General features: G+C 46.1%; 1 protein-coding gene across 1 annotated transcript in view; it reads left to right on the top strand.

Moving 5' to 3' along the window:
* si:ch73-40a2.1 (tyrosine-protein kinase receptor TYRO3) overlaps positions 1-17,188 on the top strand; it is a 33,557-nt gene that overhangs the window by 5,503 nt on the left and 10,866 nt on the right. Inside the window, exons 4-11 of the mRNA XM_056300233.1 lie at positions 1-25; positions 156-518; positions 2,783-2,930; positions 3,136-3,227; positions 11,868-11,981; positions 14,584-14,664; positions 14,772-14,864; positions 15,980-16,101. The exon at positions 1-25 is cut by the window's left edge and continues 131 nt beyond it. Of these exons, the coding sequence (XP_056156208.1) occupies positions 1-25; positions 156-518; positions 2,783-2,930; positions 3,136-3,227; positions 11,868-11,981; positions 14,584-14,664; positions 14,772-14,864; positions 15,980-16,101 (1,038 nt within the window). The remainder of the gene's footprint in view (positions 26-155; positions 519-2,782; positions 2,931-3,135; positions 3,228-11,867; positions 11,982-14,583; positions 14,665-14,771; positions 14,865-15,979; positions 16,102-17,188) is intronic.

The raw sequence follows: 17,188 nt of genomic DNA, 5'->3' as shown, positions 1-17,188 counted from the left end.
GAGCCGTACCAGCTGGGCTGCACCAGTAAGAGAACCTAGAAGCTAGGTGGCGCCGTGTGCTTGATTCAGCGTGTTACCAGTGTTACCAGTTTCCCTTGTGCCGCCTGTGGTGTGTCCATCTGCGTTCTCACCACTTGCCAACTTGTTGTTTGCAGAGCCCCCGTCTGCCCCTGTCAATTTAACAGCCCATCCCCTCAATGATTCTACCCTGGCCCTCCTGTGGGAGCCCCCCCTTGACCTCGGCAGCAGGGAGGAGGTGACGTACAGCGTGGAGTGTCTGGAGAAGGGAGAAGGACCGGTCAGTAAGTGGGAGAGGTGTGGGGAGGAGGTGGTGTTTCTGCCGACCTCGGTGGGGCTGACCGGCGGACACGTCAGCGTCACGGGACTGAGCCCAGACTCTGACTACCGCCTGTGTGTCCTGGCCTGGAACGCCCTGACCCTTCACCAGATGACCTCCTCCTCCTCCTCCTCCTCGTCCCCCTGCTCCACAGCCGGGGCCTCCGCCACTCTGCTTCAGCGTGAGTCGGACTCTGCAGGATGTCAGAGCTTGTGGGCAGTCTGAGCTCGTGAGGGCGATGTGCCTCAGGTTCCAGACCACAAACCGTTTTTAAAAGGGAAACAACATAGGTCTGAGTTTCCTTTCCCAAGGAGAATGGAGGGCTGTGCACTTCTCTGACATGAGCACGCCTTCACTGATAGTCTCTCCTCCTCTCTCTCTCTGATAGTCTCTCCTCCTCTCTCTGAGAGTCTCTCCTCCTCTCTCTGATAGTCTCTCCTCCTCTCGCTGATAGTCTCTCCTCCTCCTCTCTCTGATAGTCTCTCCTCCTCGCTCTCCGATAGTCTCTCCTCCCCTCTCTCCGATAGTCTCTCCTCCCCTCTCTGATAGTCTCTCCTCCTCTCTGAGAGTCTCTCCTCCTCTCTCTCTGATAGTCTCTCCTCCCCTCTCTCTGATAGTCTCTCCTCCTCTCTCTGATAGTCTCTCCTCCCCTCTCACTGATAGTCTCTCCTCCTCTCTCTGATAGTCTCTCCTCCCCTCTCACTGATAGTCTCTCCTCCTCTCTCTCCGATAGTCTCTCCTCCTCTTGCTGATAGTCTCTCCTCCTCTTGCTGATAGTCTCTCCTCTCGCTGATAGTCTCTCCTCCTCTCTCTCTCTGATAGTCTCTCCTCCCCTCTCGCTGATAGTCTCTCCTCCTCTCTCCGATAGTCTCTCCTCCTCTCTCTGAGAGTCTCTCCTCCCCTCTCTGATAGTCCCTCTCTCTGATAGTCTCTCCTCCCCTCTCCGATAGTCTATCCTCCTCTCTCTCCGATAGTCTCTCCTCCTCTCTCTGAGAGTCTCTCCTCCTCACTCTCTACTAGTCTCTCCTCCTCTCTCTCTGATAATCTCTCCTCCTCTCTCTCTGATAATCTCTTCTCCTCTCTCGCTGATAGTCTCTCCTCCTCTCTCTCTCTGATAGTCTCTCCTCCCCTCTCTCTGATAGTCTCTACTCCCCTCTCTCTGATAGTCTCTCCTCCCCTCTCTCTTATAGTCTCTCCTCCTCTCTCACTGATAGTCTCTCCTCCTCTCACTGGTAGTCTCTCCTCCTCTCTCTCTGATAGTCTCTCCTCCTCTCTCTCTGAGAGTCTCTCCTCCTCTCTCTCCGATAGTCTCTCCTCCTCTCTCACGTGCTTCTTGCTGTGTTTTATTTATTTATTTTGTTTCTATGATTACATCAAACCACACATACCATCTACCAGTGACAAGAGCACACTGGAATTAGTCAACATGGCTCTCTCAGTTATTGTGTAACGCTTCCTGCTCCACCGCAGCTCGTGCTGGTTGGCGGTGTTGAGAAGATCTTCAACTAAAATACAGCAGAGTATTTTATACACAGTCTACAGGCCATGAAACTCACCACATTTATCCCATTTCAAAGCTGAAAACCTCATTTTAGCTTTTTAACTTCCCTTTGTTCTGGTTTCATTTTTAGTTAAAATGAAACTCACGTTTTTTATTTAGTTAATTTTCAATTTGTTTTCATATTAATTTTAGTTCTAGTTCTTTGTGTTACTGTATAATGATACTGGTTGTGTGTGTGTGTGTGTGGGGGGGGGGGGTTGTACTTCTATCTTTGTGAGGACAAATTTGACTTTTTGACCATCAGGGTGAGGACATTTTGGACAGTCCTCACTTGTTTAACCCAGACAGCATCCGGATGTGGGCTGCTTCAGGCAGTGATGCGGCACTGATGGTCTTCTTCTGGCCCGGACAAAATGGATGTGAGCCTCAAGTGGCCCACATGTATAATAACAAATATGGCCCAAATATGCCAAATCAAACGTGGGCCTTTTCTGACAAAGATGCGTTGCTCTGGGCAACACGTGATCTGGATGTGACCCTGAAGTGGCCCGTGTGGTAAATGGTGAATATGGTCCAAAGATCACAAAACACATATGGGCCACCTTTGGCAAATATGTGGCACATGCGACATTGCTATGGCTTGGTTCTGGTTCAGATCTGGCAAACCGGAGCGGACCGCCCAAGTGCCATCATTCAACGCGGTATGTGGGCCGGATGAAAGTGTGGGTGTGGGATGGGTCCGGGCCACAGCATTTTTGCTATCTGGGAAGGGTGTATTTAGGGTTAGGACTTGGGTGTAGGGTAAAGGTCAGCAATCTAGTTCTGATGGCTAAGGTTAGGGTTAAGGGTCAATGAGGGGTGCTCACAAAGACAGAAGTCCAAGAAAGTGTGTGTGTGTGTGTGTGTGCCCGTCTGCCTCTTCACGTGTGTTTTCTGTTTTCCAGGGAAACTCCTTATGAGGAGCACAGTTGCTCCCATGGTCAGCATCTCCAACAGCAGCAGCGTGTATATATGGCTGGCGGTCCTCGTCGTCTTAGTGCCACTCGTCTCTGCTGCCGTGTACAGTCTGAGACACAAATACACCAAACCCGGGTAACTGGAACGTCCACGTTTTCATTTAGCTCAATGGTGCCCCCTGCTGGCACGCCAGTTCTGGGCGTCGACCCGTGTTAAATTACTGGTCAGTCGGTGGGGAAATTGGGAAGTCTGCAACTACACATTACACTACTCATATGATGGGGGTGAAGACTGTCTTCAGTTGACAATGGCATGAATGATAATCATTATTTCACTACAGATCTGTTGAAGAGGTGGCGCTGTTTCCTATAAATCCTGGCATGGCCTACTCTAGGTCTGAGAATACTGACCCTGACGTCCAGCCTGCTAATGGTGAGTGTCTCACAACAGACAAAGCCTTCTCACTAAAACGCCCAAGAACACCAGTCTCAATGCTCTATAGAAAGAGTCCAACAGAGCGCTTTACCTAAAGAAGGGCATAACTCGGCTCCCCATCCCCCCCGGGTTCGAGTCAAGCCGGTGACCTTTGCTGCGCGTGACACCCATCTCTCGCTCTCTCCTTGTCTCCCCTCTGCCCCTTCACAATCCTCTATCCAATAAATGCAAAAAGAGACAAAAAAGCATAATTCCATTATAGATGTTTGGATGGGTACCGGATATAGACCCCTCTTCTGTTAGTAAACATAGGGACGTTTTCTGTGGGCGGAGCTTAGCTGGAGGCGAAACCTTCCCTTCTGGGACATTTAAGGGAAGCTGTTAGCTAGCTGGCTAGCTCCTTTATCAGCTTGTATATTTAGGATGGATGAAGAAACGTGTATTTCTGAACATGTACCGCTGCCTACTCCCCGGGACCGCGAGTCTGACTTGAAGAGGTTGACGTTAACCAACGGGACCAGGCTGGCCGACCCATACATGCTCACTCAGTGGATGGACGATTTGACAGGATTTACCTACCGTGGAGGGGCCATTTACACCTTGTATTCTGCCAGAACTTCTGGCCCGCAGCCGAGGTCCTGCTCTTCGACCACCGGTACTCTGTGAAAAGCCAGAGTTTGGACAAATGGCTGAGCGTGTAATGAGCAAGCACTTCTTCCATTATGGTTGTGCACAAGTGAAGAGGAGGCTGCAGAGCTGGCACTGCAGTCAGTGTAGATAAACCCACCTGACCCACCTGCGTCGGTCTGAACAGCTGGCCACTGTTATGTGGAGACGTACTGTATATATGTTTCTATTTCAACAGGCACGCCATTGAGAACAACACCTTTTTATAGCCACTTGAGGCGGAAAGGTGCCAAAAAAGTTAGCCAGTCAGTGTGACGGCAGAGGCATTTGAAGGTGTAAGTACAGCATGGAACAGCTAAAGCCATTGTTATCCTTAAGGATATGACTCCTGTATATTCTCTGGAATACAGCAACATTTCAACGTAAGAGGTGGCTATTGGCTATAAATAAGAATAACAGACACTGTAATTAGATTTTAGAAGTCTCTTTATTTGATGATTCTTTCTTTCTATGTGTGTCCATTCTAATCACAATCACGTTTCCTTTCTCAAAATGAGCGGAGTAGAAAAGCTGAATTCATTGTTTTACACACACACACACACACACACATTGTAGGCTATTTCATACATCCTCCCCATTTCCTGGCCACTACAGATTGACAGAGATTGGTAAGAGCACCACACACAATCACCACGTCATCCAAGAGGCTAACTTGTGAAATAGGAATAACAGAATGCAAAATTTTCAAACTCTTCCATCTGCTTATAGTATAGTATGGTAGTCTCTATGCGTATTCTCACAAGAGGCAGTTGTCTTGACGAATCCGCTTCAGAAGCGGGTAACTGACGCTTTCCTTTAGTGAAACTCGGTATACGCAGGGTGGCACCATATGCAGCAAGCTCATCCCTGATCCAAAATCCCCTGTCTGCTAAGACTTCATCTTTTGGTTCCAATAGGTGCAAAAACCCTGATTCAACTGCTATTTGCTTATCTGACACCCCCACCCCAGCCTGGGGACAGGAAGGAAACTGCCCCCGCAGGCGTTATTCCCACCAGGTAGCTAACTGTGTTATTACGTTTGTAAGTGGGCCAGGTTTGGGCTCTAGCAGTCAAGCTAGTAGGTCTCGCCACGAAAATCTCTGTACAGTCAATGACACACCGGCATCTCTTGAAATGTCGCCTGAAACTCCTTGGCACATATTTCAGGACAGCACCCCTAGTCGGCCACTCGATAAGAGATTACAGCACATTTGCCATTACAGGCAACCAGGATCTTAGAAATGTTTGATCTTGTGCCTTCTGAAACTTTGAACCTATATGCTGTATCTCTGTTACTGAGCCCCAATCTCAGTTTCATGAGGACCACTAATAAATGGTCTCCCAGCACGAGACCTACAGTACACTTCTGCACACTATCTTTTATTTTTGTCGTTAACCAAATGAAAATGACTGAAGTGAGCCCAGTGAGAACCCGGAAGTGTGCAGCAGCGTTGGTTCTGACCATGGAGAATGAGAAGCGTGATTTCTGAAGCTCCTCTTTGAATCCTGCATTTTCCTCTTTGAGTTTGTTAAAGTCTTTCGTCAAGTTGCCACGTTCAGTACTGAGCTGGTCCTACCTTTGACTGAGACTGTTGTATGCCTCTTGTGGGACCACAGCCTCAGCTTCTTCTTCCTTTCCCTTTCCAGCCTTAGAAAATACAAGGCAAAACGGAGACAAAACGTAGACTATTAGTGAAGAAGCCTGTCAAAGAGTCTGACAAGAGAAGAAGCTCACTGTAATGAAGCAGCCTGACAAGAGAAGAAACTCACTGTAATGAAGCAGCCTGACAAGAGAAGAAACTCACTGTAGGCAAACAGCCTGACAAGAGAAGAAGCTCACTGTAGGCAAACAGCCTGACAAGAGAAGAAGCTCTCTGCAGTCAAACAGCCTGACAAGAGAAGAAGCTCACTGCAGTCAAACAGCCTGACAAGAGAAGAAGCTCACTGCAGTCAAACAGCCTGACAAGAGAAGAAGTTCCCTGCAGGCAAACAGCCTGACAAGAGAAGAAGCTCACTGCAGTCAAACAGCCTGACAAGAGAAGAAGCTCACTGCAGGCAAACAGCCTGACAAGAGAAGATGCTCTCCCTGCAGTCAAACAGCCTGACAAGAGAAGAAGTTCACTGCAGTCGAACAGCCTGACAAGAGAAGAAGCTCACTGCAGTCAAACAGCCTGACAAGAGAAGAAGCTCACTGCAGTCAAACAGCCTGACAAGAGAAGAAACTCACTGTAGGCAAACAGCCTGACAAGAGAAGAAGCTCACTGTAGGCAAACAGCCTGACAAGAGAAGAAGCTCTCTGCAGTCAAACAGCCTGACAAGAGAAGAAGCTCACTGCAGTCAAACAGCCTGACAAGAGAAGAAGCTCACTGCAGTCAAACAGCCTGACAAGAGAAGAAGTTCCCTGCAGGCAAACAGCCTGACAAGAGAAGAAGCTCACTGCAGTCAAACAGCCTGACAAGAGAAGAAGCTCACTGCAGGCAAACAGCCTGACAAGAGAAGATGCTCTCCCTGCAGTCAAACAGCCTGACAAGAGAAGAAGTTCACTGCAGTCGAACAGCCTGACAAGAGAAGAAGCTCACTGCAGTCAAACAGCCTGACAAGAGAAGAAGCTCACTGCAGTCAAACAGCCTGACAAGAGAAGAAACTCACTGCAGTCAAACAGCCTGACAAGAGAATAAGCTCACTGCAGTCAAACAGCCTGACAAGAGAAGAAGTTCACTGCAGTCGAACAGCCTGACAAGAGAAGAAACTCACTGCAGTCAAACAGCCTGACAAGAGAAGAAACCCACTGCAGTCAAACAGCCTGACAAGAGAAGAAACGCACTGCAGTCAAACAGCCTGACAAGAGAAGAAGCTCACTGCAGTCAAACAGCCTGACAAGAGAAGAAGCTCACTGCAGTCAAACAGCCTGACAAGAGAAGAAACTCTTTGCAGTCAAACAGCCTGACAAGAGAAGAAGCTCACTGCAGGCAACCAGCCTGACAAGAGAAGATGCTCTTCCTGCAGTCAAACAGCCTGACAAGAGAAGAAACTCACTGTAGTCAAACAGTCTGACAAGAGAAGAAGCTCATTGTAGTCAAACAGCCTGACAAGAGAAGAAGCTCACTGTCAAACAGCCTGACAAGAGAAGCTCACTGCAGTCAAACAGCCTGACAAGAGAAGAAGCTCACTGCAGTCAAACAGCCTGACAAGAGAAGAAGCTCACTGCAGTCAAACAGCCTGACAAGAGAAGACACTCACTGCAGTCAAACAGCCTGACAAGAGAAGAAATTCACTGTAGTCAAACAGCCTGACAAGAGAAGAAGTTCACTGCAGTCAAACAGCCTGACAAGAGAAGAATCCCACTGCAGTCAAACAGCCTGACAAGAGAAGAAGCTCTCTGCAGTCAAACAGCCTGACAAGAGAAGAAGCTCACTGCAGTCAAACAGCCTGACAAGAGAAGAAGTTCCCTGTAGGCAAACAGCCTGACAAGAGAAGAAGCTCACTGCAGTCGAACAGCCTGACAAGAGAAGAAGCTCACTGCAGGCAACCAGCCTGACAAGAGAAGATGCTCACTGCAGTCAAACAGCCTGACAAGAGAAGAAGCTCACTGCAACAAACAGCCTGACAAGAGAAGAAACCCACTGCAGTCAAACAGCCTGACAAGAGAAGAAACGCACTGCAGTCAAACAGCCTGACAAGAGAAGAAACGCACTGCAGTCAAACAGCCTGACAAGACAAGAAGCTCACTGCAGTCAAACAGCCTGACAAGAGAAGAAGCTCACTGCAGGCAAACAGCCTGACAAGAGAAGATGCTCTCCCTGCAGTCAAACAGCCTGACAAGAGAAGAAGTTCACTGCAGTCGAACAGCCTGACAAGAGAAGAAGCTCACTGCAGTCAAACAGCCTGACAAGAGAAGACGCTCACTGCAGGCAAACAGCCTGACAAGAGAAGATGCTCTCCCTGCAGTCAAACAGCCTGACAAGAGAAGAAGTTCACTGCAGTCGAACAGCCTGACAAGAGAAGAAGCTCACTGTAGTCAAACAGCCTGACAAGAGAAGAAGCTCACTGCAGTCAAACAGCCTGACAAGAGAAGAAGCTCACTGCAGTCAAACAGCCTGACAAGAGAAGAAGCTCACTGCAGTCAAACAGCCTGACAAGAGAATAAGCTCACTGCAGTCAAACAGCCTGACAAGAGAAGAAGTTCACTGCAGTCGAACAGCCTGACAAGAGAAGAAGCTCACTGCAGTCGAACAGCCTGACAAGAGAAGAAGCTCACTGCAGTCGAACAGCCTGACAAGAGAAGAAGCTCACTGCAGTCAAACAGCCTGACAAGAGAAGAAACTCATTGCAGTCAAACAGCCTGACAAGAGAAGAAGCTCACTGCAGTCAAACAGCCTGACAAGAGAATAAGCTCACTGCAGTCAAACAGCCTGACAAGAGAAGAAACTCTTTGCAGTCAAACAGCCTGACAAGAGAAGAAGCTCACTGCAGTCTAACAGCCTGACAAGAGAAGAAGCTCACTGTAGTCAAACAGCCTGACAAGCGAAGAAGCTCACTGCAGTCAAACAGCCTGACAAGAGAAGAAACTCTTTGCAGTCGAACAGCCTGACAAGAGAAGAAGCTCACTGCAGGCAAACAGCCTGACAAGAGAAGAAGTTCACTGCAGTCAAACAGCCTGACAAGAGAAGAAGCTCACTGCAGACAAACAGCCTGACAAGAGAAGAAGCTCACTGCAGACAAACAGCCTGACAAGAGAAGAAGCTCACTGCAGACAAACAGCCTGACAAGAGAAGAAGCTCACTGCAGTCAAACAGCCTGACAAGACAAGAAGCTCACTGCAGTCAAACAGCCTGACAAGAGAAGAAGCTCACTGCAGGCAAACAGCCTGACAAGAGAAGATGCTCTCCCTGCAGTCAAACAGCCTGACAAGAGAAGAAGTTCACTGCAGTCGAACAGCCTGACAAGAGAAGAAGCTCACTGCAGTCAAACAGCCTGACAAGAGAAGACGCTCACTGCAGGCAAACAGCCTGACAAGAGAAGATGCTCTCCCTGCAGTCAAACAGCCTGACAAGAGAAGAAGTTCACTGCAGTCGAACAGCCTGACAAGAGAAGAAGCTCACTGTAGTCAAACAGCCTGACAAGAGAAGAAGCTCACTGCAGTCAAACAGCCTGACAAGAGAAGAAGCTCACTGCAGTCAAACAGCCTGACAAGAGAAGAAGCTCACTGCAGTCAAACAGCCTGACAAGAGAATAAGCTCACTGCAGTCAAACAGCCTGACAAGAGAAGAAGTTCACTGCAGTCGAACAGCCTGACAAGAGAAGAAGCTCACTGCAGTCGAACAGCCTGACAAGAGAAGAAGCTCACTGCAGTCGAACAGCCTGACAAGAGAAGAAGCTCACTGCAGTCAAACAGCCTGACAAGAGAAGAAACTCATTGCAGTCAAACAGCCTGACAAGAGAAGAAGCTCACTGCAGTCAAACAGCCTGACAAGAGAATAAGCTCACTGCAGTCAAACAGCCTGACAAGAGAAGAAACTCTTTGCAGTCAAACAGCCTGACAAGAGAAGAAGCTCACTGCAGTCTAACAGCCTGACAAGAGAAGAAGCTCACTGTAGTCAAACAGCCTGACAAGCGAAGAAGCTCACTGCAGTCAAACAGCCTGACAAGAGAAGAAACTCTTTGCAGTCGAACAGCCTGACAAGAGAAGAAGCTCACTGCAGGCAAACAGCCTGACAAGAGAAGAAGTTCACTGCAGTCAAACAGCCTGACAAGAGAAGAAGCTCACTGCAGACAAACAGCCTGACAAGAGAAGAAGCTCACTGCAGACAAACAGCCTGACAAGAGAAGAAGCTCACTGCAGACAAACAGCCTGACAAGAGAAGAAGCTCACTGCAGTCAAACAGCCTGACAAGAGAAGAAGCTCACTGCAGTCAAGCAGCCTGACAAGAGAAGAAGTTCACTGTAGTCAAACAGCCTGACAAGAGAAGAAGCTCACTGCAGTCAAGCAGCCTGACAAGAGAAGAAGTTCACTGTAGTCAAACAGCCTGACAAGAGAAGAAGCTCACTGCAGTCAAGCAGCCTGACAAGAGAAGAAATTCACTGTAGTCAAACAGCCTGACAAGAGAAGAAGTTCACTGCAGTCAAACAGCCTGACAAGAGAAGAATCCCACTGCAGTCAAACAGCCTGACAAGAGAAGAAGCTCTCTGCAGTCAAACAGCCTGACAAGAGAAGAAGCTCACTGCAGTCAAACAGCCTGACAAGAGAAGAAGTTCCCTGTAGGCAAACAGCCTGACAAGAGAAGAAGCTCACTGCAGTCGAACAGCCTGACAAGAGAAGAAGCTCACTGCAGTCAAACAGCCTGACAAGAGAAGATGCTCACTGCAGTCAAACAGCCTGACAAGAGAAGAAGCTCACTGCAGTCAAACAGCCTGACAAGAGAAGAAACGCACTGCAGTCAAACAGCCTGACAAGACAAGAAGCTCACTGCAGTCAAACAGCCTGACAAGAGAAGAAGCTCACTGCAGGCAAACAGCCTGACAAGAGAAGATGCTCTCCCTGCAGTCAAACAGCCTGACAAGAGAAGAAGTTCACTGCAGTCGAACAGCCTGACAAGAGAAGAAGCTCACTGCAGTCAAACAGCCTGACAAGAGAAGACGCTCACTGCAGGCAAACAGCCTGACAAGAGAAGATGCTCTCCCTGCAGTCAAACAGCCTGACAAGAGAAGAAGTTCACTGCAGTCGAACAGCCTGACAAGAGAAGAAGCTCACTGTAGTCAAACAGCCTGACAAGAGAAGAAGCTCACTGCAGTCAAACAGCCTGACAAGAGAAGAAGCTCACTGCAGTCAAACAGCCTGACAAGAGAAGAAGCTCACTGCAGTCAAACAGCCTGACAAGAGAATAAGCTCACTGCAGTCAAACAGCCTGACAAGAGAAGAAGTTCACTGCAGTCGAACAGCCTGACAAGAGAAGAAGCTCACTGCAGTCGAACAGCCTGACAAGAGAAGAAGCTCACTGCAGTCGAACAGCCTGACAAGAGAAGAAGCTCACTGCAGTCAAACAGCCTGACAAGAGAAGAAACTCATTGCAGTCAAACAGCCTGACAAGAGAAGAAGCTCACTGCAGTCAAACAGCCTGACAAGAGAATAAGCTCACTGCAGTCAAACAGCCTGACAAGAGAAGAAACTCTTTGCAGTCAAACAGCCTGACAAGAGAAGAAGCTCACTGCAGTCTAACAGCCTGACAAGAGAAGAAGCTCACTGTAGTCAAACAGCCTGACAAGCGAAGAAGCTCACTGCAGTCAAACAGCCTGACAAGAGAAGAAACTCTTTGCAGTCGAACAGCCTGACAAGAGAAGAAGCTCACTGCAGGCAAACAGCCTGACAAGAGAAGAAGCTCACTGCAGTCAAACAGCCTGACAAGAGAAGAAGCTCACTGCAGTCAAACAGCCTGACAAGAGAAGAAGCTCACTGCAGACAAACAGCCTGACAAGAGAAGAAGCTCACTGCAGACAAACAGCCTGACAAGAGAAGAAGCTCACTGCAGACAAACAGCCTGACAAGAGAAGAAGCTCACTGCAGTCAAACAGCCTGACAAGAGAAGAAGCTCACTGCAGTCAAACAGCCTGACAAGAGAAGAAGGTCACTGCAGACAAACAGCCTGACAAGAGAAGAAGCTCACTGCAGTCAAGCAGCCTGACAAGAGAAGAAGCTCACTGCAGTCAAACAGTCAGCCAGTCTTCACCTGAAGGCTTCCATTATATAAAGAGTCTATTCATAGCAGTGTTCCCAGTCCAGTCCTCCAGTGCTGCTTGTCCTGCAGGTTTGCTGCTGGGTTTAGTCGGAACTGACTTTGCCGGAGGGGGGGGGGGACTTTTAACGGTCAGCTCTTTTTTTGAAAACACTGTCTTGCAATGTCATGACGTCAGTTCAAGAGCTTTTGACACAGTTGACCAGGTTCTCTTGTCTCCTGTGTGCTCATCTTCCCACAGTGGTGCAAAGTGTGACCCAGCTGCTGGGGGGCTTCAGTGACAGCCTTCTGGCCAACTTGAGGGGGAACCTGATAGAACGCACCCAACTCACCCTGGGCAAGGAGCTGGGCAGGGGTAAGTCCTGACTCCCCATCCATGCTGTTTAAGGCTGAATCTTGGCTTTGTTTGCATATCTGACACAGTAAAGTCTAAAAAAAAAAACAAGGTATTCGGGGCGTCCGGGTGGCGCGGTGGTCTATTCCGTTGCCTACCAACACAGGAATCGCCGGTTCGAATCCCCGTGTTACCTCCGGCTTGGTTGGGCGTCCCTACAGACACAATTGGCCGTGTCTGCGGGTAGGACGCCGGATGTGGGTATGTGTCCTGGCCGCTGCGCTAGCGCCTCCTCTGGTCAGTCAAGGCGCATGTTCGGGGAGGGGGAATAGCGTGATCCTCCCACGCGCTACGTCCCCCTGGTGAAACTCCTTACTGTCAGGTGAAAAGGAGCGGCTGGCGACTCCACATGTACTATGGGAGGAGGTATGTGGTAGTCTGTAGCCCTCCCCAGATCGGCAGAGGGGGTGCAGCAGAGACCGGGACGGCTCAGAAGAGTGGGGTAATTGGCCAAGTACAATAGGGGGGGAACAAGGTACTCAACATGTATGCATTATGTGTATACATTATGTGTATTCGTCAAAGTTTCATCCAAAACTAGACATGGACTACGGATAAAAGATATGAGCTCTGCATATACTCAGTTCTTGCTGTCATTTACTCTTTATTTTGTTTTAATTTGTATATGTGGTGACTCATATTTTAAATGCTTTTTTAAATTTTTTTTTACAAACAATTGTCTTTTTATGTCATTACAGTAAATAGCTGCGTTAAATTGTATGTGTGTGGTTGTGTGTGTGTGTGTGTGTGTGTGGGAAAGCCGTGGATGTTTTGTATGAATAATAATATGAGTAATTGCACGAGTAATTGTACGAGTAACTGTACGAGTAATTGTATGAGTAATAGTATGAGTAATTGCACGAGTAATTGTATGAGTAATAGTATGAGTAATAGTGTGAGTAACTGTATGAGTAATAGTATGAGTAATAGTATGAGTAATTGCACGAGTAATTGTATGAGTAATAGTATGAGTAATAGTGTGAGTAACTGTATGAGTAATAGTATGAGTAATAGTATGAGTAATTGTATGAGTAATGGTATGAGTAATTGTATGAGTAATAGTATGAGTAATATTATGATAATAGTATGAGTAATAGTATGATAATAGTATGAGTAATAGTGTGAGTAATAGTATGATAATAGTATGAGTAATAGTGTGATAATAGTATGAGTGATTGTATGATAATAGTATGAGTAATAGTATGATAATAGTATGAGTAATAGTATGAGTAATAGTATGATAATAGTATGAGTAATAGTATGATAATAGTATGAGTAATTGTATGATAATAGTGTGAGTAATAGCATGATAATAGTATGAGTAATAGTATGAGTAATAGTATGATAATAGTATTATAATAGTATGAGTAATGGTATGAGTAATAGTATGATAATAGTATGAGTAATAGTATGATAATAGTATGAGTAATTGTATGAGTAATAGTATGATAATAGTATGAGTAATAGTATGATAATAGTATGAGTGATTGTATGAGTAATAGTATGAGTAATAGTATAATAGTATGAGTAATTGTATGAGTAATAGTATGATAATATTATGAGTAATAGTATGAGTAATAGTATGATAATAGTATGAGTAATTGTATGAGTAATAGTATGATAATAGTATGAGTAATTGTATGAGTAATAGTATGATAATAGTATGAGTAATAGTATGATAATAGTATGAGTGATTGTATGAGTAATAGTACGAGTAATAGTATAATAGTATGAGTAATTGTATGAATAATAGTATGATAATAGTATGAGTAATAGTATGATAATAGTATGAGTAATAGTATGAGTAATAGTATGATAGTAGTATGAGTAATAGTATGAGTAATAGTATGAGTGATTGTATGAGTAATAGTATGATAATAGTATGAGTAATGGTATGAGTAATAGTATGATAATAGTATGAGTAATAGTATGAGTAATAGTATGATAGTAGTATGAGTAATAGTATGAGTAATAGTATGATAATAGTATGAGTGATTGTATGAGTAATAGTATGATAATAGTATGAGTAATGGTATGAGTAATAGTATGATACTAGTATGAGTAATAGTATGAGTAATAGTATGATAATAGTATGAGTAATGGTATGAGTAATAGTATGATAATAGTATGAGTAATAGTATGAGTAATAGTATGATAATAGTATGAGTAATAGTATGATAATAGTATGAGTAATTGTATGAGTAATAGTATGGTAATAGTATGAGTGATTGTATGAGTAATAGTATGAGTAATAGTATGAGTTATAGTATGAGTAATTGTATGAGTAATAGTATGAGTAATAGTACTATAATAGTATGAGTAATTGTATGATAATAGTATGAGTAATAGTATGGGTAATAGTATGATAATAGTATGAGTAATAGTATGATAATAGTATGAGTAATAGTATGATAATAGTATGAGTAATATTATGATAATAGTATGAGTAATAGTATGAGTAATAGTATGATAGTAGTATGAGTCATAGCTTTATCCTTCCTCATCAGCGTTTGAAACTGGGCGGCTCACCATGTTCAGTGCAGCATGCTTGTCTCGCTTGCAGGAGAGTTCGGCTCAGTCTACGAAGGGATCTTCTCCCCAGAGGAAGGCTCGTATGTCAAGGTTGCCGTGAAGACCATGAGAGGTGCTACGTCGATGTCAAATGTGGCGTCAGTCCTAAATATTTCTGTGCACAACGCGTGTATTGGTTTTGTAATGCTGTGCTGTGGCCTTTCCTCCGCATGCCGCCAGTTGGATTCCACACTCAGGAGGACTTGCACAAGTTCTTGGAGGAGGCAGAGATCATGAAGAACTTTGATCATAAAAACGTGGTCAGACTACTCGGTGAGCTGTCCCACCTCAATTCACCCCCTGCCACCTCAATTCACCACCCTGCCACCTCAATTCACCGCCCTGCCACCTCAATTCACCCCTGCCACCTCAATTCAACCCCTGCCACCTCAATTCACCCCCTGCCACCTCAATTCACCCCCCCTGCCACCTCAATTCACCCCCTGCCACCTCAATTCGCCACCCTGCCACCTCAATTCACCCCCCTGCAACCTCAATTCATCCCCTGCCACCTCAATTCACCCCCCTGCCACCTCAATTCATCCCCTGCCACCTCAATTCACCACCCTGCCACCTCAATTCACCCCCTGCCACCTCAATTCACCACCCTGCCACCTCAATTCACCACCCTGCCACCTCAATTCATCCCCCTGCCACCTCAATTCACCCCCCTGCCACCTAATTCACCACCCTGCCACCTCAATTCACCCCCTGCCACCTCAATTCACCCCCCTTCCACCTCAATTCACCCCCCTGCCACCTCAATTCACCACCCTGCCACCTCAATTCAACCCCTGCCACCTCAATTCACCCCCTGCCACCTCAATTCAACCCCTGCCACCTCAATTCACCCCCTGCCACCTCAATTCACCCCCCTGCCACCTCAATTCACCCCCTGCCACCTCAATTCGCCACCCTGCCACCTCAATTCACCCCCCTGCAACCTCAATTCATCCCCTGCCACCTCAATTCACCCCCCTGCCACCTCAATTCACCCCCCTGCTACCTCAATTCACCACCCTGCCACCTCAATTCACCCCCTGCCACCTCAATTCACCCCCCTGCCACGTCAATTCACTCCCTGCCACCTCAATTAACCCCCTGCCACCTCAATTCACCCCCTGCCACCTAATTCACCCCCTGCACCTCAATTCACCCCCTGCCACCTCAATTCACCCCCCTGCCACCTCAGTTCACCCCCTGCCACCTCAACAACAGATCATTTTTTGTCGGACTTTAGGGAGACGTCCCCAGCAGGAGCCGCAGCGCTGTTGACAGTAAAGCACTGTGTGTGTGTGTGTGTGTGTGTGTGTGTGTGTGTGTGTGTGTGTGTGTGTGTGTGTGTGTGTGTGTGTGTGTGTGTGTGTGTGTGTGTGTGTGTCCTGCAGGCATCACTCTGGAGAGACAGCAGGACTCTGATCTGTCCCTGCCGCTGGTCATCATTCCCTTCATGAAGCACAGAGACCTGCGCCGCTTCCTCGTCGCCACACGCTACGGGGATATTCCTATGGTGAGACGCAATCTGCATATTTTTGCATGCAAATAAAGTCTCACACACACACACACACACACACACACACACACACACACACACACACACACACACACAAACACACACACACACACACACGGACCAAATACACGTTCAGGTGTGTGGCTGCAGCTGCAGGCACACTTACAGATGCAAACATGCTTGCATGAGCGTGTTTGGATGTATGCATATCCACAACTATGCATCCATATTCATATTAATATTTATACTCATATTAATATTTATAATCATATTCATACTCTTAGTTATATTTACATCCATATTCACATTAATATTTATACTCATATTAATATTTATATTCATATTCATACTCTTAGTTATATTTACATTCATATTCATGTTCATATTTACATCCATATTCATATTAATATTCATACTCTTATTCATATTTACATCCATATTCATATTAATATTCATACTCTTATTCGTATTTACATTCATATTCATATTAATATTCATATCCATACAAGTCTTGACTCAGCCCGTGTTCAGGAGGGTTTAAGTGGTCAGATGTTTAACCGAGGACAAAACTGCTTTAAAGAGACACGCAAACTGTCTGTCATCCCCCACCCCAAAGGAAACCTGACTTCCTACTACCACTACTACTACCACTACTACTACCACTACTATTACTACTACTACTACCACTACTACTACTACTACCACTACTACTACTACCACTACTACTACTACTACTACTACCATTACTACTACCATTACTTCTACTACTACTACTACTACTACTACTACTACCACTACTACTACTACTACTACTACTACTACTACCACTACTACTACTACTACCACTACTACTACCACCACTACTACCACTACTACTACTACCACTACTACCACTACTACTACCACTACTACTACCACTACTACTACTACTACTACTACTACCACTACTACTACTACTACCACTACTACTACCACCACTACTACCACTACTACTACTACCACTACTATCACTACTACTACCACTACTACCACTACTACTACCACTACTACCACTACTACCACTACTACTACAACTACTATTACT

Source organism: Lampris incognitus, chromosome 20, assembly GCF_029633865.1.
Source record: "Lampris incognitus isolate fLamInc1 chromosome 20, fLamInc1.hap2, whole genome shotgun sequence".
Lineage (NCBI taxonomy): Eukaryota > Metazoa > Chordata > Actinopteri > Lampriformes > Lampridae > Lampris > Lampris incognitus.
Note: the sequence above shows the minus strand (reverse complement) of the source record. Positions and strands in the feature narration are given on the sequence as shown.